Genomic DNA, 27,388 nt, shown 5'->3' with positions numbered 1-27,388 from the left:
TGCTCTGGAGGAACAGGGCTCCACTGCCCCAAATCCAGCTCTGCCAGGGATGATGGGCTGTCACCCAAGCATCACAGCTTCCTTGGGCTTTCCTCACTGCTGGGCCCTGTTCCCAGCTGCAGGAAGGTGCCCAGCTCTGCTCCCTGCAGTCTCTGTGCCACCCTCGTCTCCAGAAGGTTCTGCTGCAAAGCTCAGAGCTCAGTGCGGGGCCGCAGGAAGAGACGGGCAGATGAAGGTTGGGGTTACATCCTCCCTTCAAAACAACTTCTGCAGCTGCTCAGTCTTTGCAGCAGGTTCCTGGCCAAGCAGGTGATCTGTAGGCTGCTGCAGGTGTGGGGTATGTTGAGCCCCCAAGACGCTGTCTGGACAGGAATGCCCAATCCTATTTACAGAGATTAGACAGAGGAACCCAAATCTCTATGGGGAGGGTGAAAAAGCTTCAACCAGACTGTTTTTCATCAAGAAAGGCTATTTTGTTACAAGGGGATGTTTTACAGGAAGGCATCAAGGGAATTTTTAGTGGGATAATACCCAGCTGAGTTGTTTCAGCTTCCCTGGTTTGTCTCTACATGTTGCTGCTTCTTGACCTCAGCTGGTTTTGAAGTGTTGTAATAATATTGTGGTATTATTCCTAACACTGCTTTGATATTTTGAAGGTGAAGCTTTCCTCACCCAGCTGTTCTGAGGAAGACTAGGGTATTCACAACTTTTTGTTCTGACTTGGAAACAATTGAAAGTGCTGGAATTTCCCGCTTTTGGAAATTCCAGTTCTTTTCTCCCGAGTGTTGGGGGAAGTGCAAACAAACTGTTTGGGGGTGTAGCCTGTATGGCATGTGCCTTTCTACTGCTTCTTCAGCAGCTTGAAAGCACAGGAAACCGCGTGTGAGGACGGGTGGATGCCATCAAGTCTGATTTGTATCTCTGGTTTATGAAAGCATCATCCACACAACGGCATGAACCCTGCTGGGGATTTTCAGAGGCATGAAGTGAAGCCCTTGGTGAAGTCCCTGCACTGCTGCCAGCCCCACATGCATTTTCAGCCCCTGTCTCAGCAGAAGCGTTGCTCAGAGAGGTTTTGTGGTGTCTTCAGGGCCCTCCCTGGAGCTGGGGCTGGGCTCTTACCCGAGTTTGCCTACGGGAGCAAGGAGACACCAGGGCTTCCCAGTCCCACCCAAACCTGCCCCAGTAAGTCAACTGCTCTCGCCCCAGGGTCAGCAACAGTGAGGTTTTATTTATCAGATTTTAAATTGTCTTTTCCATCTGGGTAAATTCTTTGGTTTAGTGGCATGTTCAGGTATGAATTACTTTGCTTCAAGACAGACAATCTCCCTACCCAGACCCCTCTGCTCCCCTCCCCGAGACTCCCCCGCTTGCAATGTGGTGCTGCTTTCCAGCGCAAAGTGAGCTGTTCTCCGGAGGGGACTGAGTGTCCCCTGAAGCCCCTGAAGCTGCGGTGACATCAAGGCAGTGGCTGTGTGCTGGCTCAGACACAAAGGGCCCCAGGTGCCACCTAGTCCTCCCCACCACACAGGGCCAGCAGAGCCTTGCGGTAGTCGCCGGAGGTGTCCTTCTGCAAGAGGGAGAGCTGTGTCAGAGAACCAGCCCTGGGCAAGCCTGGTTCCAGGTGCTGGGCACAGCTCCATGTCCTGGACACCCTGCAGGCATCCCTGCAGCAGTGGAAGATGCCAGCACATCCTCTCTAGACCCAGACCAGCCAACTCTGGGGCTGCTGGGTGCAGGTTCCCCCTGCCCAGGTGATGCTCAGCCCTTGTGCCGCTCATGGCTCAGGGCCAGAGCTCAGCCAGACAAGGTGATGTGCCAGGAAGGGATGTCCCTGTCCCCTCACCTCAATCATGTGGTGCAGTGATTTGTCAAACAGGTCTATGAACTCGCCCCGGATGTTGAACAGGTCAATCTCACTCCGAGAAATCATGATCCGGGTCAGGGTCCTCTCATCTGTGCCGGCACCCTGCAAGGGAGAGCTTCAACAAAGAGCCCTGCAGGGACTGGGGCTCACAGGTGCTCCTGGCATCTCCAGCACAGTCCAAGCTGTGGCCCACAGGAAGGCCACAAAAATGAGTCTGGAACACCTCTCCTGTGAGGAAAGGCTGAGGGAACTGGGGTTGTTCAGCCTGAGGATGAGAATGCTCTGGAGAGACCTTATTGCAATCTTTTAATACTTAAAAGGGGCTTTAGAAAGATGGGGACAAACTTTTTAGCAGTGAATGTGGTGATAAGAAAAGGGGTAATGGTTTTAAGTTAAAAGGCAAGATTCAGACTAGTTACAAGGAAGAAATTTTTTATAGTGAGAGTGGTGAAACTGGCACAAGTTTCCCAGAAAGATGGTGGATCTCCCCTCTATGGAAACATTCACCACCAGGTTGGATGGGGCCTTAAATAGTCTTGAAGACTTCCCTGCTTATTGCAGGGAATTGGACTAGATGAAACCTTTAAAGGTCCCTTCCAGCCCTAACTGTTCTGTGATCTCTCCTTGCACATATGCTGGACTTGCTTCCAGCAATACATCAGCCTGACACATCTCCTGATACTCCCAGATGTTGGTTTGAGCCCAAGCCCTCCCTACTCCCTCAGGGACAGCCAGAAGACAAACCCCATCCCTTCCAGGGGGTTAAAGCACAGTCCTAAAGGAGCCCAGCCCAGCCCCAGGAGGGTCTGTCCTCACCTTCATGGACTTGTAGAGCTTGTCAGCAAAGAAAGCTGGCTTGTTCTTCACACTCCGGACTGCGACACACAGAGGGGACAGAAAGAGGGTTCATGGCACCCAGGGGACACAGCACAGCAAGGAGCTGTGGCACCACTGTCTCAGCCACAAGCCCTCCTTGGTACAAGGGTGCAGGCCTGACCCTCTCTAGGGACCCCATAAGTGCCCCAACCCCATGCCCCAGTGGAGTCTCCATGGCCCAGCATGGAGATTCCCAGCAGGAATCTGGTGCCCCCCTGCCTTGGCAGTGCCAGCTGGAGGGGCTGCCTGCCCTCTGAGCCCTGTGCAGAGGCAGCACTGACCGATGGCCACGAAGGCGTCACGGACATCTCCCGACATCCGCTTCTTGATGGCGTGCTCCACGTCGTGGTTGGTCATCTTGATGAACTCCTGGAACACTGGCCATGGGGGAGAGGAAGGGGTCACTGCTGAGCTGCTCCAGCCCAGCCCTGGGCACCCCAGAGACTGGAGCCTCAGCTCTGGAGACTTCTGGACCAGGCGGGACCAGAGCAGGCTTGGGTGACTTCAACAGGCCACCTCAAGTGCCAGGCCATACCATCTCTTCCCACTGCCTCATGCCCACCACAGCTGGGGAGACAGGGCTCACCCTCAGCCTTGAGGGGACTCCCATCTCCCCATCTCCCACCCAGCCCAATTCCAAGCACTGGTGTTGCAGCTGATGGAGAAGTGTGATCCTACCTCTGCGGAGGTGGGGGTAGCTGCGGGTGCAGAGGATGCTGAGGAATCGGGTCTCCAGGGAGTCGCTGGAGTCATTGCTGGACACATCAGCAAGTTTCTGGGAGAGAACAAAGAGTGAACATGGAGCTGTCAAAAAGCAAAGAGCTGTCAAAAAGCTCTTCCTGGGACAGCCAAATCCTGACTGGAAACCCTTTTGTAAAGAGATTATGAGCAGGAAAATAGCTGAGGATTTTTCCTGCTAAAAAAGGCATTTCCTCTGCATGGATGTGAAGCTGCATACTCAGAGATTATCTCTAAGAAAAGATGTGTTCCAGTTTTTATGGAAAAAGCTCTGCAATGCTCATGGTTAAGACTTTTTTTATCCTTTGTGGAGGATGTTTCAGGGGTGACCAACACCACCTGAAGAGGAAATTCAGGGCTGCCAGATACAGAAGCCACCCTGGGCCACAGCAGTGCTGCCCATGAATGAAATGGCTGCCATTCCTCTGGGGGCATCAGTGGGAGGCTGTGCTCATCTCATCCATTAGGCCATTGCAGGAGAAAGTCACCCCATCCCCAATGCCCACTTTTGGGGAGCCAGGGAAGGCAGCCCTGAGTCCCACACTGCCTGGAACACAAGTCCCACATGCAGGCAGCAGGCAGGCTTGGTCCCCAGGGGCAGGGCAGGTGCCTTTCTCCCTCTCCTGCCCCACACTGCAGGGAAGTGCCCTCATTGCAGGTCCCATCTGTCCCCTTGTCCTCTATCCTGATGCAGGAGTCCCAAGCCAGTGAGCACAGCCCATGGGATCAGAAAGGCCTGGCTTGTGGGGCTGCAATTCCCAGCCCCAGCCCTGCACCCCAGGGCTGCAGCATCCCTTCAAACGTGCAGAAGGGTGAGGAGCAAAAGGCAGGCACTCACCAGGGTCTCAGCAACAACCTGGTGGAGAGAGAGAGACAGGAAGACAACAGGGTCAGAAGGTGCTGCTCAACTTTTATAACTGCCTGACAGAGCAAGGGAAGTCTAGCAAAATCCCTTCAAACTACCTGTCCCCAGGTCTCCTGCTTCCCCATGAGCAGGACCTGTGTCCTCCTCCAGTTTGGCCTCTACACCAGGACCTTGGGAGGGTGGTCTTTGCCAAACAAAGTGAATCCCCCAACCCTGGAGCTTGGGTGCCAGCCTGTTGCTCCTCTTGGAGCATCCTTGCCTGGCTTTAGGCTGGCTTCCACCAGCCCACCTCTGCCATTGGGATGAGGGGAAGGGCAGCTGTGCTGACAGAACACAAGTGTGGTGCCAGGTCAGGTGCCACCTGGCTGGCTTGTCCTTGTGCATGTCATCCCTGGCTCTCTCTGTGCAGCAGGGGGAGGTGAGCAGCAGAACATGCAGCAGGGGTGCAGGCAGTGAATGGGCAGTGATACCTTAGGATTTTTAGCTTTTGTGTTTTTCACGTATTTGTAATCCTGCAGTGCCTTAGTGTATAACTCTAAACTCCATATAGAGTTAAACTCCATTATCTGCTGCTTTCCCATTTTAGTCAGACAAAACAATTCCTCTCTAGGCCTGGGAATCAAGGACACCTTATTGTCTCAGGCCCCAAGAAATGTAAACAAAAGGGAGCTGAGGGGGAGCAAACTTGGGGTAAATGACTTCATTACCTAAAGCTGTAATTGGACTATTAACCCCTAATATGCAAATGGAGCAAACTTATAAAAGTATGAAAACCTTTGACCTGTCACCCACTTTGGGTGTAGCCCCAAAACGTACCTGAAGGCCCTTCAATAAACATAACTGCTTTTTATTCCCTTAATTTTGTCTGGCCTCTGTTTTTAGGTAGTCTCCTTTGGAGCAGAAGTACAGGCAGAGAGGGTGGCAGGGTGCAGGCAGTGCCAGGGCAGAAGTACAGGCAGAGAGCTTGGCAGGGTGCAGGCAGTGCCAGGGCAGAAGTACAGGCAGAGTGTGACAGGGTGCAAGCAGTGCACAGACAGGGACACAGGCAGAGAGTGTGGCAGGGTGCAGGCAGTGCATGGATAGGGACACAGGCAGCACAGCATCCACTCCCTCTGCTGGTGGCAGCCCTGCTGGGAATGCTGTGCTGCTCTCCTGTGCGTTGGAACATGCAGTGCTGGCACAGCACAGCCAAGCAAGATCTCAGGTTGGACCCTGCACAGATCTTCCCAGCCCCTTAGAGAAAAGATGCAGCCCTGAGGAGCAGGGACTCAGGGGACACAGCCCGTGGGTCACAGGTCTCCTGGGACCAGGAGCTCAGCCAGGGAATGGTCCCTACACCTCCCTGCACTGCTTCTGGCTGCTCAGCCTCCCCCCTCCAGGTGTCTCACCACAACCCAGGAGAGGTGTGGAGCACCCCAGTGTGTCAGGGCTGCCCCCTGCACAACACACAGAGGTGGGTGGCTCCTGCAGACCAACCCAAAGCTGTGTTTGAAACTCAAATTTCAGCATCAGTGTGTGTTACTGAACCACAGAGTGGCAGCTCTGCAGCCTACAGGTGGGGAACTCCCTGGGGCTGCTCTCCCCATGCTTGGAGCAGCAGAGCTTCAGGAATCGGGCATGGGAGCTTTGCTTCCAAGGGTGTCGTTTCACCTGGCATCTCCCCCTGCAGTTCACAGACACCTGGCCCAGCAGAATTTGCTTCCCTGAGAATGTCAGTTCCAGACCAGGGCATGCAACATCCTCTCCTTTTTTTTTAATGCAAAGCCCATGAGAGCACTGCCAGTATGGGTCTTACCTTGGCATCTTCGTGTGCCTGGGTGAGGTTCTCTGGTCCTTCGTCGCGGTTGCCCTGTGGTTGGACACAAAAATCATGGAGATGGAGAGGGGACATCTCCTGGGAGAGCCCCACGTGAGGGGGTGGCAGACAGTCCAGCAGCACTGCCCAGCCAGGCAGGGATGCTGTGTCCCTCCAGCCACTCCTTCCAGACCCCCAGCACTGCCTGTGGCAGGGAGAGGAGAATTCCCAGTGAGAGCTGCTCTTACCAGAGCCAGGGAGACGAGAATCCTCTTGAAATGCCCCGATGTGTCAGAGCTCAGGTCATCTTCCAGGCTCTTGTGGTAGGCTGTGGAGAAGGGATGGCTGAGCCCTGCAGCTCAGATTCCCACCCACCAGTGCCTGTTGTCCCCATGATCTCCATGGGAAGCAGGGCTAAGCAGATGCTGAACTCAAACCCAGGGAAGAAGGGATCACCCCAGCAGCTCTAATGCCCTGAGCATAAGCACAGCTCTTCTCTAGGTACTCTGGAGGAAATAGGATCATTGTGAAAGCTCTCAGGGAAGGAGACATTGATGGCAGAGCTGGGGCATGTCACCATGAGATGGAGAAAGGCGAGGACCAAGCCACAGACCCAACCCAGAGACAAAACTTTGCCTGGGCTCTGGAAGGACCTTGCACAGGGTGCTCTGTGCCCAGCACCTGGGAGCTCCCCTGTCCCACCTGTGCCCTACCTTCCTGATAGGCCTCGTTGATAGCCCTGATCTCCTGGTTGTTCCGCGTGGCCATGATTTCGATGAGGACGCTCTCATCTGTGCCAGCCCCCTGGAAGAGAGAGCCATGGTGGGTGCTGCAGGTGCCAACACCAAATGGAGACAGGATGGCACTGCCCTGCAGTGCCAGGCAAGGAAGGGTCCAGAAACCATGTGGCAAAAGTCTATGCCCAGCAAATGGGCTGGTAGGAATCAACGTGGAAAAGTGCAAGTACACTGCTGGTGGGGTACCAGCTGGTGTGACTGGTGGATACCAGTGCATGTCACTGGTTTGCCCCTGCCCTGGCTCTCCAGTAGCTGCCAGCTGGCTGAGCATGCTGGGCTGCAAAGAGGCATGCAAGTCTTGAGTGCAAACCAGGTCTTTGTTCCCATGCTGATATTTTCTTCTCCATAAGAGAGAGACCCTGGGGCACGTGAAGCTGTGGGCATTGACAACTCTGGCCCACCAGCAGTTTGACAATTACCTCCACAGCCTTCCTCAGCTGCTTGGCATCGTACTGAGCTGGTGTCAGCATCAGCCCGAGGATCAGCTTGGCCAAGCTGCCCGACAGCTCAGACTTCAGGTCTGCCAACAGGTCCTGCAAAAGCATTTGAGGGGTCAGTCCCCAGCTGCTTCTGCAGGGATGGACCAGTTGAGGCAACATGAGAGAAAAAAAGGGGAGGAGAGGTGAGGGATTGGAGACGTGTGAAAACCCTTGGGGCAGTTTGAAGTCACATATTTGGGTGGCTCTGGGGAGATTCTGGCTCTGGAGTTCTCTGTGCAGGGCTGGGGATGGGACAAGGGAAGGGGAAGGGACACCCTCGCTTGGGCTGCTGTGACAACTGTTTTCCTTGGGGGAGCCATGCCAGGGCATGTGGGTGTGCCCCAGCTGCCCACTGCTCCCTGGGCAGGATTCCTTCCAGGGAGGGGCTGATCTCCCTGTGGGAGGGGGCAGGATGTGGGCAGGAGGAAGCAGGGTGGGATGGAGGCTGCAGTACCCTGCCATAATGAGCCTTGTAAGCCTTTATGATCTGTTGCCTCTGTGCGTTGCTCCTCTTGGTCACCACCTCTATGATGGCTCCTTCATCCGTGCCTGCAAGGACAGCAGAGCCACACCGTGTCACTGACAGCAGAGCCACACCGTGTCACTGGCAGCAGAGCCACACCGTGTCACTGGCAGCAGAGCCACACCGTGTCACTGACAGCAGAGCCACACTGTGTCACTGACAGCAGAGCCACACTGTGTCACTGTGTCACCCCTGATCATGGACACGTCACCAGCCCCGCAAACTGGGTAGACAGGAAAGGGAGAACTCCCACAGTCTCTATTCCCCCTGGGGCGTCCATGCAGCCCTGTGTGGATTCTGTGCCCCAGGAGCTGCTGAGGAGCAGCAGGAAGGGCCCAAAGTCACGGTCCCCACTTACCCAGGCCCTTCATGGCCTTCCTCAGCACCTGTGCATCACCATCATCGTTGAAGTCTCCTGCAGGCTGCACGGTTCCTCGCAGCTGTGGGTGCAGAGAGGGGGCCATGGTCACCCTCAGGATGAGAGGGAGGGAGGGAGGAAGGGATGAAGGGATGGAGAGATGGAGAGAAGGAGAGAAGGAGAGATGGAGAGGAGGGAAGGTGCCGCCCAGCAAGCTGAGGCCAAAGCAGGTTCTGTGTTAGTGCAAGCACCTGGGGATCAGTGAGGATCTCCCCACCACTGTCACCCCTTCCATTAAGGGGCAAACCATAGCCAGACCAGCAGAGTGCAGGAAGAGGACAGTAACAGACAGTCCCTGGAGCCTCAGTGTCCTACCCAGTGTTACACCTGCCTGCCCTAGCCTGGAACATCTCAGCCTGGGCTGGCCATGTCACTGAGAGACAGAGGAGGAGTCACTAAAAGGTTGCCCACTCCTGCCCTACAGTTCTATCCTCCTGTGTCCCTATGCTCCAAACACATCTCCATCCTCAGAGTGTTCATGTAGGGCCCAGGGCGTATTTTCTGCACATCCCAGAGCACCCTTTTGTGGGAGTTTCAGCTGCATGCAGGTTGCCACTCCCCATATGGAGCCATGCCCTGGCCAGCTCTGGGCTGCCCCAGGGGGCAGGAGTTCTTTGGTGGGCACTGGAGCCAGGGCTGCATGTGATGCATTGCAGAGACATGCAGGACCCACTGCCCCAAGGGAGGAAGGCCTCAGAGAGAGGAGGGGGTTAGTGGAGCCCTCGGGGGGCAGCCAGCCCTGCCATGGTTCCATCCTGCCAACCTCGTACCCCAAAACCAGAAATGGCACCGAGAGAAGCTGGGGAGCGAGAGTCAGAGCAGAGGAGTGGGGCTGGCTGTGCCCCATGGCAGAGAGGAGCAGCCAGGGGTTCCCAAGCTGGCAGGCAGCACACAGGGGTGCAGGGGTGGGTGCTGACCTCTACTTTGACCGCACTAAGCTCCCACATCCGATAGGCCACCTGCGCCGCCTCGGGGAAGAACTCACCTGCAGCACTGCAACGGAGGGCAAGGACAGGGGACAGTGAGCCATGGGGGCCTGCACCTGCCAGCAGCCCCCCTCACCCTGTCCTGCTCCTCCACGAGGGGTGTTTTGTATCCACTGGGCACAGGGGCAGGAACCAGGTGCTTGCTGTGGGGCTGGATGGGTGGGAATGGGAGGAAATGTGTGGTGAATCCCAACCTCCCCCACCAGAGCATCCTCCCTCCAGGGAGGCTCTGCAGGGCTCCCATGTGCCAAAAAGGGACCATGACGTTGTGGCTGGCCATTCACAGGGGCCACAGGGCCCCTGTACCAAACCACAGTCACTGTGGGTGCTGCTGGTCCAGGTGCTCCACCAAGCTCTGACCCAGATGTTGTACCCAGCACCAAGGGAACAAAGAGGGACAAAGGGGGGTGACAGGTGGTCTTACTCATCATCCCCTCCACACAGCTTCAGCAGAGCCTTCTTGTACTCCCCAGACGTGTCCTCCTGGAAAAGCAGATGGAGACAGAGGACCATGCAGCAGGTAAAAACAAGGTAGTGCCATGGGATGGGCTCATGGAGCGGGGTCTCCCTGAACCCAGCCCAGCCCTCCCTGGGGTGCTGGCATCATGAGGGAGGCAGCAGCAGCAGCTGCTTGGAGGGTGAGCAGGGACCCCCAGCACTTACCTTTATCATGTTGTAGAGAGATTTCTCATACTTGGTCCTGAACACCTCCCGGATGTCCAGCATGTCGATCTCGCTGCGCGACACCATGATGCGGATCAGAGTGTTGTCCCTGGTGCCCAGACCCTGCAATGGACCAGCCCCACATCAAGCCTGGGATGGCCGAGCAACTCTGCTCAGCCCATCACATGTTGGACCCCTCTATCTGATTTCTACCCAGCCCTGGCTCTGAAGGAATAACTCCTTTGGAGGGAAGGGCAGAGACCCCAGGTCACCTAAGTCCTGCCTTCATGGACCTGTGTCACCCTGCTCTCCAGCAGCACCCCATGGCAAGGGGAGCCTGCAATGCTGGGGACCTGTAGATAAGGGGAAATACACTCACCTTCATGGCCTTGTAGAGCCTTTCAGCAAAATACTCTGCTTTGCTCCTGATGCACTTCACTGCAGGGAAATTGAGGTGTGGTGAGGGATGCCAGCAGCCAGCTTCACCAGTGCCCCCAACCTCTGAGCACCCACACCCCATGGGAACCACATCCAGCATCCCCACCCATCCTGAAGGAGCCTCCCTGAGCTCCCAGATACCAGGTACAGCCACAGCCCTGACCCCGCTGACCCTGTGCTGAGCCCTCCCAGCCCAGGAAGGGTAGTGCTGTGTTTCTGCAGGATCCCCATGTGGGGCTGGCTTACCCACGGCCAACATCAGCTTCTCAAAGTCACCAGAGAGCTCCCCCCGGATGCTCCTCTCAATGGGCTTCCCAGCAATCTTCAGATATTCATCAAAGACTGTGGGATGAGAGCAAGGAGATGCCTGGAGAAGCTGCCAAGGCACCTTCAGGCCCACCCTGAGCTCGCAGGTGATGCTCACCCAGGCGGAGATGCTGCCTGCTCCTCCGGCCAAGGATGAAGATGAACTGGGCCTCATCTGTGCCCCATTTCAGCTCCCCAGCTTCCAGCAGGTCCTGGTGGGATGGGGAAGGTGGCACAGCCTGACTCAGGGTGCTCCTTTGGCACCCACCCACCTTTTGCAGCCTAAATCCAGATGTCCCAGTGCACCAGCCCCATCCCTGCCCAGATACCACCCATCAGAGCGACCCACCAAGGCTCACCTTGGCATCCTGCTCCACCAAGTCCTCGCTCACCACATCGTCCTCTTCCCTGGCACCCTGTGGGAGAGAGATGGGCTCAGCCCTGCAGGGTACAGGCACCCACCACCTGCAGATGCTGGACAGATGGACATACCTGAAGCAGAACAACAAGCATCTTCTTGAAGTGGCCGGATGTGTCTCCAACTATGTCAGCTTCCAGGTCTCTCCCATAGGCTGGTGGAAGAGGAAGGAAGAGGTCAGGCCTGGAGCCCTGGATCCCTTCACTTCTGCCCTTTTTGTGGCCCAAGGGGACACAGGGCAGCCCCTTCCCCTTCTCAGCCCTCACCATCTTTGTAGGCAGCCACCAGGTCATGGATCTCCTGGTTGGTGCGGGAGGCCAGGATCTCAATGAGGCACTTCTCATCTGTGCCGACGCCCTGCGGGCACAGACACAGCCCCATGAGCCCTGGGCTGGCTGGGGTGCCCTCAGAGGGGCCCTGGGCAGCGTGCCCACCCCTGGGAGGGTGCCCACCCCTTCCTCACCGAGATGGCATCTTTGATCTCTTTGGCATCTCCATAGGCTGGGGGCCGCATCAGGCTCACGATCAGCCGCTCAAACTTGCCCGTCAGCTCGTACTTCAGGTCTGCAATCAGGTCCTGGAGGAGGGGGAGAAAGGAGCTGGGGGATCCTCTGCTCCACAGCATCTCTGAGTGGCTCCAGGGAGGGGTGGGTCCCTGCATGGGCTGGGGGGTGGCAGCCCTGGCATTTGTGTTTGCAGTGGGGCCAAGGGCCAGGGAGTGTTCCCGGCCTTACCTTCCCATAGAGGGACTTGTAGGCCTGGCAGATCTCCACCCGCTGCTTGTTGCTCCTGGAGGTGATGAGGTCGAGGATGGCCTCCTTGTCACTGCCTGTGGGGAGAGCCAGGAGTCACCACAGCCAGCCTGCTGTGCCCAGAGCTGCTCTGGAGCTGGGGCTGGGAGGACAAGCAGAGCCAAGCTGACTCCAGGGAGGAGAGGAAACCAGGAGAGTCAGTCAGCTGAGAGGGGAAGGGATGCAGGACACCCAGCCATGCAAGGGTCAACCAGGGAAAAAGGGACACCAAGGAAAAAGGGACACCAGGGGTAGCCCTGGGACAGTCTGAGGAGCATCCATACCAAATCCCTTCATGGCATTGTACAAGGCCTCTGCATCCTGGTTGGCATCAAAGCCCTGGAAATCCTTCACTGAGCCCCTGTAGACCTGTGGGAAAGGAGGGAAAGGAGGGAGAAGGTACAAGAGGAAGGAGCAGCCTCAGTGGGATGGGGGAAGGAGAAATTGAAGCTGAGCAGGACTGAGGTCAGATCCTTTATGGCTCAGGTTGCCCAAGGCAAAGCTCAAGCTCAGACATAAACAATTGTTTTCCTCTGCAGTTGTTCCCTTTCCTGTTTACTCTCCCTACAGAGGGAATTAATTTTCCACTGCCTGTTGCAAGCAAGGAACCACTTTGGATGCTGAGGATGAGACAAAATTACAGGCACAAATGGGCTGCTAAATGGAAAACTCTGGGAAGCACCAGAGCTGCCAACAGCGTGTCCTGCTCCAGCATGCACTGCCATGGGGCCCAGGCTGATCCAAGGGGCTGGAGCAGAGATCCTGGGTACTGGGAAAGGCTTTCCTGAGAGCCTGAGGGATCCTGGGGGTTGATATCAGCCACTTCTATCTGCTCTTCAGCCACTTCCAGACTGCCCAGGAATGACACCTCCAGAGAGCTCAGGAAAAAGGAGGGACTAAAATCCCCCTTCCCAGGTCAGCTTTGTTCAGGGAATTCACCCCACAGGAGCCTGAATGAGATCAGCACTACCCTGGGTGAAAGCAGAGGTGAAACCATCCTGGCCCCACATGAGGAACTGGATACATCCCCACCAGAGGCACAGAGTGGGGAGAACTGAGCAGCAGCATTTCTTTAGCTGTCATGCTGACAAACAGGAGGGAGCTGAGCTGGGGCTGTCAGCTGTGTCAGCACTCAGGGAAACTGAGCATCCTTCCTTGGCTCTGCTGGGTCTGTGCACCTCCCTGGGCTCATCTGCTCAGGATCTGCTGCACGGCTTCCTGAAGATCTCAGGAGCTGCACAAAGGCCCAGGCCTGCTGCCAGCATGGACATCTAAAGCCAGCATATCCTCAGAGAAGATGGGCATCACTGTCCCTGACCCAGGAAGTGCCTCCAGGAATGAGCCCAAGGAGATGGACTCAGGGCAGCTCTCCTGGCTCCCATCTCAATGTCACAGCAGCTCTGCTGCACATCCCCCCAGCACCTTCACAAACAAACCAGCCTCTCTCCTCCTGCTCTCCAGAGAGAAGCTGGGCACATCCCACAGGCCCTTCTGGGAGGAGCTGCTGGCACTGGTGTCCCCAAGAGGAGATGCTGCCCTTCCAGGGAACCAGGCAGGCACGGGACAGATCGTATTGCAGGTGATTCATCAGGAGAGCTGCATTTAGCCCCACTTCCCAGCAGCTCCCAGACCCTCCTGGCTTGGCACAAGCTGCTCCCACACACATGCCTTACAGGCATGGAAATAAATTGCAAGGCAAAGGAGGTGCCTGGAGGCAGCAGGAGTGGACAAGGGTGGCTGGGGGGTATTGGGAAGTCAAGATATTGGCTTTGGTTAAATGGAGAGGAAGAGCAGGGCTGTGTTCCTGCCTGCTGAGCCATCAAAGCATGAGCTGCCTGCCTTGCTGGAGCAAGGGAAACTGAGGCAGGAGCTCAGTGCTCTGCATCACCCCACACTCCCTGCATTCTGTGTGGGATGAGCCCCAGGCAAGTGTGGGAACATCAGCTGGGATGGAAACAGCATCCTGCTCACCCATACTCCTCATAGCCCCTTCCCCCTTTCCGTGCTGTTTCAGCTGCCAGGGGCCTCCTGCCTCCCCTCCTCCAGCCTCTGAGTCATCCTGGCCTGTCCGGGACCTCCCAGCTAAAAATAAGCCACACTGGGGCCAGGAGGGTGGAAGCGAAATTCCCAGCGTGGCTTTGCTCTCTCCCACCCCATGGCTGCTCGGGGTCCTGGGCTGCTGCAGGAAAATGCTGCATTGTGCCTCAGTTTCCCCACCCAGAGCACTGCCTTAGCTGGGCAGGAGGCTTTGGGTAGTAAGGCGGGAGGGAACAATTGCTGGATTTCTCCAGGGGATGGGAAGCAGAGCCTGGCCCCAGCAGAGCACAAGGAGGCTCTGGGCTGGACTCCTCCCCTGGCAGCAGGCAGGCTGCCCCGAGCCAGCCACGCCTGCCCATCCAGGCAGGGCTTCCACCCACACCGAGATGTTTTCCTGGCTGCAGGGGAGCACCTGCTCACACAGCTGCCACGCTGCACCAGCCTGGAGTGGGAAATAATCCAGGCTGGGAGAGGGGAAAGGCCCAAACAGGGCTGCATGCCTTGCAGCGTGCTCAGGCAGGAGTTTTCTCCATCAAATGCCCAAATCCCCAGTGCAACATCTCTTCTCATCCCCTTCCCACGGCCCTGCTTCTCCTCCCCATCCCACCGTGGTCCCAAAAGGATTTTTGCTCCTTGCTGTCCCTGCTCCCCAGCCCAGCACTTCCCCCATCTGCATCACATCCAGACAGCACTGGCTGGAGAGGCAGGAATGTAAACAGGCTCTGGGCAGCACGGCGTCCATGCACGTCACCCCATCCCTGCTGCTGCTGCTGGAGACACTGCCCCAGCCCTGGGGGCTGCCCTGGGCCCAGCCCTGCCCTGGGGAGGTCACCCTTACCTTTCCTTGGGGTGCCATGGTTCAGAGCTGGAATCACTGGCGTGAGGGCAGGGAGGAGCTGTGGAAGGGAACAGAGAGGTCAGTGTGAGCTAAGGCCCCTCTCTGCAGGCTGGGTGAGTCAAGGGAGGGTTTGCTCTCTCCTGGGGGTGGTGCCCATGGGAGAGCACTGCCAGGTGCTGCAGGATGGATCAGGGAAAGGGGAGAGCACTGCCAGGTGCTGCAGGATGGATCGGGGAAAGGGGAGAGCACTGCCAGGTGCTGCAGGATGGATCAGGGAAAGGGGAGAGAGCACTGCCAGGTGCTGCAGGATGGATCAGGGAGAGGGGAGAGCACTGCCAGGTGCTGCAGGATGGATCGGGGAAAGGGGAGAGCACTGCCAGGTGCTGCAGGATGGATCAGGAAGAGGGGAGAGCACTACCAGGTGCTGCAGGATGGATCAGGAAGAGGGGCTTTGCTGGCTTTGCACAGCCACCCCGTGGTTACTGAGCCTTTGGTATCTGGCACTGAGGGCACCCCACAGGCCAGGGGCAGAGCAGAGCCTGCACAGTTTCCTGTCAGTACCAAGAGAAACCAGAGGAGAAAAATGTGCTGAATACGTGGAAACAGGCCGAGCATCCTCTGCAGGGCTGGGCTTCTCCCTGCACCCCTCAATGTCCCTCCTGCTCCCCTGCAGCCCCAAGCCCTGGGGCCATCCCAGCTTCAGCAGCTGCTGGGGACATTTCCTTGTCTCATGTTGCTGGGCAGCCCCCACAACATCCCCAGAGCTGTTATCTGAGTTTCTGTGCAGCCATCAAGGCCACCACCAGTCCCACACATCCTTGGAGACCAGGAAACACAGCTGGGTTTCCAGGGTAACTCGCAGGTTGTTTTCTAACACCAGCACCATTTATAACTGCAACCCACTGCGGTGTGGGCTCTCTCACCCTCCCAGAGAAAGTCCCCCAGCAGCGCCATTTGCTCCAGAAGAAGCTGGTAGAGGGAAAAAACCAGCTGGAAAATGGAGCCCGGCCATGAATGAACCGCTGAGCGTCAGCTGAGGCCCCGCCTGGCTCCTTCACCCTCCCTCTGAGACACGTCGCAGAAAAATGCAGAGCAGAGCAGAGCAGGGCCACCCCGGGGGATTTCTGACCCACAGGAGTTCGGTTTCATGCCATGGAGCGGGCAGGAGAAATCCCATGAACTTCCCATGCCTTGGCTGCACATCCCTGCAAGGGGAGACCCAGCCCTGCCACCATCTGTGCAGCTGGGTGTCCCTGCCTGGGCACAGGGAGCTCCCAAAAGCACCCACAGGCTCCGTGCTTGAGGGCAGGGAGTTTTGCAGAAACGCGGAGCTGCTTTCACCTCCCCTTTCGCCTCCAGCCGGGGAGGGTGCGAGCCTCGCCCCTTCCCGTGGTGCGGGCCGGGGACAGCCCCGCATGTCCCGCAGGCCGTGGGGCCGCAGCGCCGATGCTGGGTGGGTGCCAAGGGGTCCCACCCCGCACAAGCAGCCTGGTAATGCCCCTCTGGAGCCTGTGAAACCTCCTGGGCATGGGGACATCCCAGCATGGCACAGCCCCGCTCCCTCACTCCATGCATGTGGCAGCGGGGCTGAGAACACCCAGCTCATCTCGGCAGCGCCGGGGAATCGCCGACCACACCCAGTCCCCGACCTGTCCTTGTAGTGTCCCGTCCCTGTCCCCGCTGCTGGTGACACCTCCGCGGATCCCGGGAGAGCAGCCCCGGGAAAATCCCCGCACAAACACAGCCCGTCCATCGGGCAGCATGGGGGTACACCTGCCCCCCACCCAACAACCGAGACGTGGGTGATGGGGATCCCGTGGGAAGTCCCGAGTGATGCACACAGCCTCTGTGGAAGCTTGTTTTGCCAGCAGTGCACCCCTCCAGGCTCCCCAAAGCCCCCCCAGAGCTGTGAGCTCAGGGCTGCACCCCAAGAGCCCGACTGGCTTGGGGGTCTCCCCCAGCACAGAGCCACAACACCCAGCGCCCCGCCACCCCCTGTCCCGGAGCAAAGGGAGCTCCCCCGGGTTAGAAATACCGGACCATCCTCCCGACAGGGCTTCCCCAAAATGCCCTGCCCCACCCCACTGCCAAAAGCCTCCAGGCCTTGAGGAGCTCCGGGCCCCGGGGCTGCTGTGGGTTGCCTTTACCTGTGCACAGCTTGGTGGGTACCAAAGCGGGGGGAACCCTCCCCAGCCTGGACCCCGCTGGAAGGAGGGCAGGAGGGATGGGCGGTTCCGCAGCCGCCGCAGCACCAAAGCCGGGACGGACTGAGGCGCATCCCGGCCGGGACACACCCAGCGGGGCCCGCAGCCCCCACCTCAGAAAGCAGCACCGGCAGCGCAGCCCCCGCGGTTTGTCAGGAAGGAAAGATTTTTCATAAATATAAAAACCCCAGGGATTCCCCCTACAGCCACCCCTTGGATGGAGCCTCCCCTCGCGCAGCTCACCGCCCAGCCCAGCCAAGGCTTTCCACGACTTTCCTCCCCCCAGGCCATTGCGGTAAAAAGTGTCCGGCCCGGCCGGGCACCCCGCCCCGCACCCCCGCCCCGCAGCCGCGGTGCCCCGGCCCGGGCGGGCACTGACCGGCAGCGCGGAGCTCTCGCCGGGGGCGCTCGCAGGAGCCGCGGCCGCGCTCGGGCTGTGCGCGGGGCCGAGCGCTCGTCCTTGGCCAGCAGCTGTTTCCTCACGGCCACAGCGTCACCGCCCCCTGTCCCCGCCTGCCACGGCCACATCCCACCGCCGGTGCCGTGCCAGAGCTCAGCCCGCGGCGCGCAATGTCACCCCCGCAAAATCACCCGCAAAATCACCCGCAAAATCACCCGCGGGGCGGCGGCGCCCGGTGCCACCCGCAAGGTCGCCCTGCTGTGGGGAATGGGGGTCTCCTGGCACAGAGCCCCGCTGGTGTGTGCGGGGCGCTGTGCCAGCAGCGGTGGCTCGGTGCCACACGCACACTGCCGGGCAATGCCGCTGATTGCATTTCAGCGCAAGGAAATGTCACCCTCCTGTCCCCCCAGCTGTGGTTTCCTGCCAGGCGCGGGGTACCCCAGTGCCTCCCGGCCCTGCCGCCAGCCAGCCAGCTCGTCCCGCACCAAATCACCCCAAATCATCCCAAATCACCCCCCTTCCCTGCTCACCGCTGGGAAATGTCCGTCCCTGACTCTCTGCAGGAGTCTGAGGAGGGACAAACGGCCTGACCTTGGTCCCCCAGCACCCGTTTCAGGAGGGAGGTGCTGACCAAGGCTCTGCAATGAGCGCCCACAGGACAGGACACGGGCTGGAGTGATGAGCTGGCTTTGCCCCCAGTCTTCTCTTCCCGTGCTGCAGACAGGGATGAGATGCAGGCTGAGGCTCTCCAGGATGCTCCTGGCAGGCTGTACCGCTGCCTGCACTGCCCTGAGGCCGTTTCCTTCCCCGCCTCACCCACGTTTAACCTTCTTTGCCACCACCCAGCCAGTGGCAGGGCTGGAGGAGCTGACGGGGCTTCCCAGGAGCCACGGGCGGTGCTGTGTCACACCAGCCAGAGCAGAAAACCCCAAAGGACTCCTGGAAATGCTGAAGGCTGCTGGTGTGTAACCTTTCAGGCATCCCAGCCCTGGTGGTACCCACTGGCCTGGGTGTCTCTCAAGGCGGCTGAGCTGCTCAGCCCTGCCTGTGTGGGGCAGCACAGCCCCCAGGATGGCTGGCATGCAGCCACAGGGCTGTGCTCCCCTGGCAGCGTGAGACCCTCACGGCCTCCCAGCCCTGGCTGCTCCTTCCTGCCCTGTTTTCCCCTCAGAGCAATGTTCCCCAGGGCTGGCACTGGTATCTGGAGACCTCGCTCATGTGAGATGGCGTGGGAGACAAGCATGGCTTTGTTCAGGCTGTGCTGCAGTGTGGGACAACAGCCCTGCTCTCCCTGGCTTGTGTGCTGAGCCCCCTGCCCCAGAGGTGCTCACAGGGTCTCTGGATATGGGGCTGCCCCACAGAGCCAGGACAGAGTGTACCTCTATGCTTTGGATGCTCTGGATCCTTCCTTGCTTTCCTCCTCCATGGCTCCCACTCCCTTCCTCTGCTCCTTGCAAGCTGAAAGCCAGAGGATGGGCTGAGCCACAGCCTGAGAGCTTTTTGTCTCAAAATACTGTAAGCAGACCCAGTCTGAGTGCTATCTACAATAAAATTAAAGTTAGCTCCTCACACCAAAACACCTCCTCAGAGCCCAGACTTGGTCTTCTTCTCCCAGGATGCTGATGACCAACCAGGTCACCCCATCACCTCCTCCATGGCCTCTCCTTGCCAGAAGCAGCCGTGCAGAGCAACTGTGCTGGTGCCCAAGGACACTCATGTGCCCTTCTGGTCCCAGGGACCTCACCTGGGACCCCCACCCACACAGCCCTGTGCCCTCATTTAAGGCCAGCCCTGGATTTACCCCTGCCCTGCTTGCCCTCCTCTGCTCAGCCCCTGTGAGCTGCACCCCAGGAATGCCCACATCCCAGGGAAGTGCAAGCAGCCCCAGGATTTTGCTTTGGGGAGCTTCAGCTGGACATTCTGCTGCAGACATCCCATGGAGCTGGGTCTGTGCTCCTGTGCCTTGCTGCTGCAATCCATTTCACCTCCCTCTGTGTTCCCCAGGGGCTGCTGGGCTCAGTCATAGCTGTAGGAGCACACACCCCTAAACCCCAACCCAGCCTTGTTACTGCTCCTCTCTGCCTGAATTTCCTCCAAAAGCAGCTCCACAAACTGAAATGTGCACCCCTAAACCCCAACCCAGTCTTGTTACTGCTCCTCTCCGCCTGAATTTCCTCCAAAAGCAGCTCCACAAACTGAAATGTGCACCCCTAAACCCCAACCCAGCCTTGTTACTGCTCCTCTCTGCCTGAATTTCCTCCAAAAGCAGCTCCACAGACTGAAATGTGCACCCCTAAACCCCAACCCAGCCTTGTTACTGTCCTCTCCGCCTGAATTTCCTCCAAAAGCAGCTTCACAGACTCAGATGTGGGTCCCGGTGCAAGGAGCGGGGACAGAGGGAAAGAGTTCCCCTTTCTACCTGCCCAGGGAGCTTGGAGAAGTGAATTAAACCCCCTCAATAATACCTCTGAGCCTATTAGCATTGCAGGCTGTGTGTATGATTTGGAAGGCGTTGTGGGAAAAATATTTCTGCATAGATTTGCCATTGTGCAGCCCGGAGCGGTGGTCAGCAGGGGGAGGGCCAGGGTGCTCCCAGAAGGGATTTAAGGGGACAGCCTCGGGGGGGCATTCCTGGTGCTGCCTGTCCTCAGCAGCTCGCTCTGGAGCAAAGGATGGCTGCGGTGAGTCTTTTGTTTGCAGGAGAGGGGAAAATCGCCGGGGCTTGGTGTCCTGGGCGGGACTGGGGCTGTGAGAGGGCGAGAGATGCTGGGGGCGGCTCCTCCGCACCCCCAGGGCACAGCATTGTCCTGGGCATTGGAGCTCCCTGCGACACCAGGAAGGGCTCATTCTGCGGGTCTGGCTGCGGGCAGGGCTGTCCCTGTCCCCTCCAGTTCCAGGCCGCAGCAGGGATCGATCGCATGTCCCCTGTGCCCCAGGGATGTGCCACTGCCCGGGGTGTCCCCCCATGGAAGGAGCAGATGATGGCGTTTGGAGTGTGTGGCACGGCTTTGCTTTGCTGTGGGGTGACCCGGAGGTCCTGGCAGCACCGTGGGATGTGGAGCAGATTCTCCAGTCCTGGAGCTTCTGGGAAAGGATGTGTGGGATGGGGGAAGGCACACAAATCCCAGGCATGGCATACCAAGCACACCTTCCCCCAAGCACAGATGTCACACAATTTGGGGTTTCTGCCAGGCTGGCATCCCCATTGGTGCCCCCAGAAACCAAAGCATTACTGCACGGGTTGATGGCCCAGGGGATCCCGTCTCCCCCAGAGCTGTGCCATTGACCCACAGTTACAGGGGCTGGGGGAGCATCTCCAGCTGAGCACGTGGGTCCTCCCTGGTGCACTTCAAGGCAATTTCCAGGAGCAGAGCATCTCCCATCCTTCCTTGTTTGGCATGGGTTCTGTATTTCAAATAGTTTCATTGTCAAAGCTGGGATAATCCTGACTGTGTGTCCCTGCTGAGGAGGCTGCCGGAGCAACAGGACTTTCTGAGCTGGCAGGGGGGTCAAATACTTGTCCTTGTCCCCTCTCTCAAATTGGACATGCATAGCTGCATTTGTCACTGGGGATGAGAGAGCAGCACAGCTGCTTGAGCCCCAAATCTGCTCCCAAATGGGCTGTTTTACTGGCAGGGACAGAGAGCAGGCAGCACCCAGCTAGTCCAGGAGCACTGGAGATGGTGGGAGCTGCAAGGCCACCACTGAGGCTGGGTTTGTGTCACATCAGGGTGGTCAGTGGGTGAGGCAGAGTAGAAATTTTCCAGGGTAGAAATCCATTTTGATTTAGGTGGAACGTACATCTTTAAGTATGTAGCTTGCAGTGTAGTCTGACTGCAAAAGCCTGAGCTCAGAGACACTGCTTCAGTGAAAGACAGAGATGAAGGGGGGGAGACAGAAGGTGATAAAGAGAGACAGAGACTGTTGTGAGAGCAGGTCAACCTGACCTAGGAATTCTTTCTGATAAAGAAGAACTAGCTGCAAATGCCACGCGAAATTCGTAAAAATGAATCTGTCTGAACCTATTGTGGAATTGTATGCATATGGATTTGAGAGGGGGATAAAAAGGGACCTCTAGTTCCCAGAAGTACACGTGTCATTTTAAAGGAATGATTCCCGCGTGTGTCCAGCGCTGTAATAAACATTCCAGCTTTACAACTTTCACAAAAGTTGTGGAGTTTTGTTTATCTCTGCAAAACAGTGTGGCAGCAAACAGTGGGACAGAAAAGCAGTGTGGCAGCAAACAGTGTGGCAGCAAACAGTGTGGCAGCAAACAGTGTGGCAGCAAACAGTGGGACAGAAAAGCAGTGTGGCAGCAAACAGTGTGGCAGCAAACAGTGGGACAGAAAAGCAGTGTGGCAGCAAACAGTGTGGCAGCAAACAGTGTGGCAGCAAACAGTGGGACAGAAAAACAGTGGCAGCAAACAGTGGGACAGTAAAGCAGTGGGGCAGCGAACAGTGTGGCAGCAAACAGTGGGGCAGCAAACAGTGGGACAGAAAAGCAGTGTGGCAGCAAACAGTGTGGCAGCAGTGGCCTCACCGCTGCTGCTCTCCCGTCCTGCAGGTGCCGTGCTGGAGCCGGCTGCGCTCCGTTCCCCGGCTGCTGTCCCGCAGGAGGCGAGTCCCGGCCGGCCCGGGGGGCTCCAGCCTGCGCCGCTGCCTCTCGGCCCTGGACCTGGCGGCCCTGGGGGTGGGCAGCACGCTGGGGGCTGGGGTCTACGTCCTGGCCGGGGAGGTGGCCAAGAGCAGCTCTGGCCCGAGCATCGTGCTCTCTTTCCTGATTGCAGCCGCGGTGTCTGCCCTGGCAGGGCTGTGCTACGCCGAGCTGGGGGCCCGAGTGCCCCTGGCTGGCTCTGCCTACCTGTACAGCTACGTGACAGTGGGGGAGCTCTGCGCCTTCCTGGCTGGATGGAACCTGCTGCTGTCCTATGTCATCGGTACAAGGCCCTCCTGATCTTTCTCACCATGTGTTGGTGGCTTTGCTGGGTGTGCTTCGAGCCATCGCCTCATCACACAGCCATCCCCTCTCCCCAGGTACTGCCAGCGTTGCCCGGGCCTGGAGTGCTACCTTTGACCAGCTCCTCGGCAAGAGGATGGGGAGGTTTTTGGGTGCTCATGCAGCCATGAGCTCTATGGGGCTGGCAGAGCACCCAGATGCCTTTGCTGCTGGCCTGGTGGTCCTGCTGGCAGGTAGGATGCCTCCCCCTGTGCCACCCTCCATCAGGTAGGATGAGCTCCTCACCCCACTGTGGGCTCTTCAGGATGGGGCTGACCCCTCTGATGGCTTTGCCATTTCCCTGAGCAAAGAATGGGGGATGGAAAGGGAATCTGGGGAAATCTGCAAGTTGTCCTGAATTTACCACTGCCCCCCTTTTCCACCCTCCCCAGGAATGTCTACCCTGGTGTCATCCAGGACCTCATCCAGTTTTGATTTTTTATTCTCCAGCGCTTCTTTCCTTTGGAGTGAAGGAGTCCACCATGGTCAACAAAGCCTTCACAGCTCTCAACGTGCTCGTCTTGCTCTTTGTCACAGTGAGTGGCTTCATCAAAGGCCACATGAGCAACTGGAGGCTCAGGGAGGACGACCTGCCACAGGCAGCTGCCCAGGAGGCTGGGTATGAGGGGCTTCACTCTCCCTGTGCTGCCTTCAGAGTGGGGTAGGGAGTCAGACCCCCAGTGCTTCATGCCAGGAGACATCACTTTATCCCAGGAGACATCACTTTCTCTGTTTCTCCCTGTTGGCAATGTGCCAAAGAGAAAAAATCCTAAGCCCTGCTGGGTTGATGCTGTGGGTTCAGGGGGCTGGATGTTCAACTTGACCCCATCCTGGGTCCCCATTGCACTGACCCCCCTGCACAGCCTGGTTCTTCTTCCTCCTCCCCAGGAATCAGTCCATGGCTGACAACATCACCAGTGCCTTTGGGGTGGGAGGCTTCATGCCTTATGGCTTCACTGGCACCTTGGCTGGAGCCTCTGCCTGTTTCTATGCCTTTGTTGGATTTGACTGCATTGCTACCACAGGTAACTGGGGTGGGGGTGCTGCTGGTGGGACCCTCCCTGCAGGCTGGGCTGGCAGTGACTGTCCCCACAGTGCTGGGAGCTGGTGTGAGGCTGGGAATTGGGCACATTCCCAGCTCTGTGCTGCAGCCACCCTCGCCTGCCTTTCCTGAGTCCTCGTGGAATGTCTGGGCTAATCCTGGAGCAGAGACATTCTCTATCCCAATATCCCAATATCCCAATATCCCTGGGGCCCAGAACATCCAGTGGTCGTTGCTAGAAGGTCTCTGTGTCCTCTCTTGGGGGGATATGGGATCTGCTCTCCAGCCTGTGCTGGGCTCTTAGCCTGCCATGCGCATTAAATGAGCCTCTGTTCCTACAGCTGAGCTTGTTCTCCCCAGGGGAAGAAGTGAGGGACCCGCAGAGATCCATCCCCATGGGCATCATTCTCTCCCTCCTCATCTGCTTCCTGGCCTACCTTGGGGTGTCTGCTGCCCTCACCCTGATGATGCCCTACTACCTGCTGGACACCACGAGCCCTCTGCCAGTGGCTTTTGAGTACATTGGCTGGAGCAGTGCCAAGTACGCTGTGGCTGTGGGGTCACTGTGTGCCCTGACCACCAGGTGAGGGGCATCCTCTGATGGCATTTCTGTGCTTCAGAGCAGCTACTGGAGCTGAACACATCCGGGAGATATCCCCAAGCCCTCTCTCCTGAATTCCTCCTTGCCTTTCCTGCTTGGTTAAAATCCCTTCCACACAAAGATGTTCCCACCCTGGCCCTTCCTGATCAGGGAGAGCAGCCAAAGTCCTTGGCATGCCACTGAAGGAAGTGGCCAGGTGGCACCATGTCCACAAGGATGAGCTGGGGTGTTCTGGCATGCACAGGTGACTGGAGACATCTCTTCACTGACACTGTCCCTCATCTGATGGTGAGGAAGGTGATGACCTTGTTAGATGGTCTTGAGAAGGTTATGGGCCATACAGATGAATGGGAGCTCCCTTGGAGGGGCAAAAGGCAGGATGGCACCTCCTGCATTCCTCCCCTCTTCTTCCCCATGTCCTCCCCTGTCTCATGCAGCCTCCTGGGCTCCATGTTCCCCATGCCAAGGATCCTGTATGCAATGGCTCGGGACGGGCTCCTCTTCCAGCCTCTGGCCAAAGTCAGTCGCCGTCAGTGCCCGGTGGTGGCAACTCTGGTGTCGGGGGCAGTGGCAGGTGGGTGAGTGCTTGGGTCACCCTCAGCTGTGAGCAGGCTTTGGTGGGTGTCCTCCCTCCCTCTAGCTTGCCTGCAGCTGTTTGAGCCTTGTCTCTTCACCCAGAGCCAGATCTCCTCACGGTGGGTGAGGACCATTTGGCCTTGATGGAGTCCCAGCCTCTCTGCACTGCCAGGCAGGAGGTGACGGGATGCTTTGTGCTAGTGACCAAAGCACCACCAGGTTCTGTTGCAGTGGGAGTCAGGAGAGTATGACTGAGGTGGGCACAGCAGCACTGCCAGCTCTGCTCAGAGGCTGAAAGGGCTTCTCCTCCCCCCAGCTCTCCTGGCCCTTCTCTTCGACCTGAAAGCCCTGGTTGACACCATGTCCATTGGCACACTGCTGGCCTACTCCATGGTGGCTGCCTGTGTGCTGCTGCTCAGGTGAGACTGCTGGGACAGGGGACAGGGCTCACCCAGCTTCTGGGACAGGGCAGGTGCAGGTTTGTGTGCACTGACACCCAGTGTCTGCTCCTCAGGTACCGGCCTGACCCCGGCCCTCGGGACCCTCCTGTGGGGAAGGTCCCAGCTGTGCAGCCATGGTGGAACCACCTGGTGCAGCCACCCCCCCATGCCACCCCTCGCTCCTCTGCCCTGGTGGTCTGGGCTCTGACAGCTGCAGGTGTGTCTGGGATGATGGATGGGCTCTAAGGGAGCTGGCCTGGGGGACCCAGGGGGGACATCGCTGCTGTAGCAAGGGCTGGCCTGGTGGAAACCACCCAGCAGCAGATGCAGGGGCTGCATGGCTCCTTCCTGCCCTCACCCCACTGCCCAGTGGGACCTCAGGAAACCTCCCAGAGGGAGAGAAAAGCCAAACCCACCATGAGAAGCCACAGCAGTGTCCCCCGGTTGTCATTTGTTCTCCATGGCAGCCCTGCAGAGGGATGGCACAGCCCAGGGGAGCTGCCCTGACACTGTGCTCCCTCTGCAGCTGCCCTGGCCTGTGCCCTGGGCTGGGTGAGCTCTGCTGGGCTGCCCTGCCTGCGGGCTGGGGGTGCCTGGTGCATCACAGCCCTGGCCCTGCCTCTCCTGGGGATCCTGGCAGCAGCTCTTCTCATCTGGAGGCAGCCTCAGAGCCAGGACAAGGCGTCCTTCATGGTGAGCACCCAGCCCAACCCTCAGGGTGTGCCCAGGAGGGTGTAGCTGGGGCACAGGGAGCAGGAGGTGCTGCAGCCCTGTGGGGATAGGGTTCCATTTGGGGCTGTTCCCTCAGCTGCAGGTCAGGCACATCTTTGCTGCATCCACATTAATAAGGCACTGCTGGAGGCAGCATGTGGCTTGTGGGGTTTTCCATAGGGACCATGAGGGCTCTTCCCCCCATGGGCTGAAGGGGCATCTCCCAGCTGAGCCCAGTGCCTGCTGAGGAACCAGAGGTGCTCTTCAGTAAAAAAGATATCTGGCCCTAACACCTTGGCATACTTTTACAAGCCTCTCATCTCAAATCCTGCAGTGCAGGACCTGTCAACCAAAACACCCTCCCAAGCATCCCTCTCCAGCACAGGCTGCAGCCCCAGCTTGGGTCTCTGAGCCTCACAGCCAGGCTGGGCTTCCCCTTGCCTGTGGACAACCAGCCAGAGCAACAAAGAGCTGCATTTAGCCGTGGAATTTACCCTGCAGGTTCCCTGCCTGCCCTTCCTGCCTCTCCTCAGCATCTCCACCAACGCTGTGCTGCTGGCCCGGCTCAGCGCGGCCCCCTGGCTGCGGTACCTGCTCTGGATGGCTGCGGGTGAGCACGGCCCCTGCCGAGGCCCCGGGGCTGCCTCCAGCCCCTCTGGGTGGAGGGCTGGTGGTTTGAGGCACCAGTGTTGCTCTGAGCAGTGGTGGGGAGGGAGGGGATGCTGACCCTTGATGTCCGGCAGTGGTGGGAGCACCGTGTCCTCTGAAATGTGGCCCTAAGGAGGGGGCCAGCGCTCGGTGGCTGGGAGGGGAAGGAAGAGAAGCAGCCCATTCACACCCTATTGTGCCCTTTCCCAGGTTTCCTCATTTACTTTGGCTATGGGATGTGGCACAGCACTGAGAGCCCCTGGCCTGAAGGGACAGGTCCCCAGGAGCTGCCCCAAAGCAGAGCCAGGGAGGTGGCCCTGGAGCCCCGTGGGACTGCCCTGTGCCCATCTGCTCCAGGGCACTGAGGGGCTGGCCAGTTCCTGAGTGCCTGGCTCCCTCCACCCTGTGCCTGTGCCCAGGGAAGCCCCTTGGGCTGTGGGTCCTGTCCCACAGAGGGGCCAGCCCTGCCAGAGCTGCAGGAGCTGCTGCCCGAGTCTGGTGAACCTCCCTGAGCACCCCAAATCCTCACAGCGAGCCCCTGCACACAGAGTTCTCTTTGGAGAGGATAAAGCACACAAGTAGTTTTGCTGTTGTTACTGGGCTGTGTTTTTGTGGGTTTTTTTTTCCTTCGAAACCTTTCCCTGCAGCCCCCCACAGGCCCCTTGCCCACCCTGTTCCTTCAGCTGCTCACAATGAGGTGGACAGGCCTCTCGTGTTGCCCTGACCCTCCATTTCACCTGGGCACCCAGCCTGAGCTGCTCTCATCCCCCCCATGACTGCCTGATCCAGGCTTTCCCCCTTCACAGTGTGCAAGTCCTTTTCTGCACTCATTTATTCCTCCTCCTCAGTTCCCGGTGTCCCCTTTCCCAGAGTCGGGCACATTCTTCCAAGTCCCACGCAGGATCTGCCTGTGGGGCTCTGGGATGTGGTACCAG

General features: G+C 58.3%; 2 protein-coding genes across 5 annotated transcripts; one reads left to right on the top strand and one right to left on the bottom strand.

The window, feature by feature from the left end:
* Positions 1 to 1,213: 1,213 nt before the first annotated feature.
* On the bottom strand, positions 1,214 to 17,988 carry ANXA6 (annexin A6). 4 transcript variants are annotated; one of them, XM_058034840.1, is made up of 26 exons: positions 17,970 to 17,988; positions 14,836 to 14,893; positions 12,245 to 12,329; positions 11,904 to 11,998; positions 11,633 to 11,746; positions 11,436 to 11,526; positions 11,244 to 11,323; positions 11,111 to 11,167; positions 10,870 to 10,963; positions 10,692 to 10,787; positions 10,387 to 10,445; positions 10,008 to 10,130; positions 9,769 to 9,827; positions 9,276 to 9,351; positions 8,299 to 8,380; positions 7,872 to 7,966; positions 7,358 to 7,471; positions 6,855 to 6,945; positions 6,390 to 6,469; positions 6,142 to 6,195; positions 4,320 to 4,337; positions 3,422 to 3,518; positions 3,025 to 3,120; positions 2,684 to 2,742; positions 1,847 to 1,969; positions 1,214 to 1,570 (listed from the first exon to the last, which is right to left on the bottom strand). In XM_058034840.1, the coding sequence occupies exons 2-26, from the start codon at positions 14,851 to 14,853 to the stop codon at positions 1,511 to 1,513; spliced, it is 2,016 nt and encodes a 671-aa protein (XP_057890823.1). In that variant the 5' UTR covers positions 14,854 to 14,893; positions 17,970 to 17,988; the 3' UTR covers positions 1,214 to 1,510. The 4 variants fall into 4 exon arrangements, with proteins under 4 accessions (XP_057890823.1, XP_057890822.1, XP_057890824.1 ...); XM_058034839.1 differs by lacking the exon at positions 17,970 to 17,988 and adding an exon at positions 17,419 to 17,526; XM_058034841.1 differs by lacking the exon at positions 17,970 to 17,988 and adding an exon at positions 16,983 to 17,001.
* Positions 16,251 to 27,149, top strand: LOC131090019 (cationic amino acid transporter 2-like). The gene is given in 16 exon segments (XM_058035091.1): positions 16,251 to 16,288; positions 16,497 to 16,602; positions 17,326 to 17,736; positions 22,004 to 22,376; positions 22,474 to 22,629; positions 22,886 to 23,054; positions 23,324 to 23,460; positions 23,838 to 24,060; positions 24,516 to 24,652; positions 24,971 to 25,073; positions 25,169 to 25,311; positions 25,621 to 25,787; positions 26,307 to 26,415; positions 26,664 to 26,764; positions 26,907 to 27,064; positions 27,137 to 27,149. Coding segments are annotated over 16 exon segments (2,544 nt in total).
* The last annotated feature ends 239 nt before the right edge of the window (positions 27,150 to 27,388 follow it).

This window comes from Melospiza georgiana, chromosome 15, assembly GCF_028018845.1.
Source record: "Melospiza georgiana isolate bMelGeo1 chromosome 15, bMelGeo1.pri, whole genome shotgun sequence".
Lineage (NCBI taxonomy): Eukaryota > Metazoa > Chordata > Aves > Passeriformes > Passerellidae > Melospiza > Melospiza georgiana.
The sequence above is the reverse complement of the archived record's forward strand: the minus strand, read 5'-3'. Positions and strand labels throughout refer to the sequence as shown.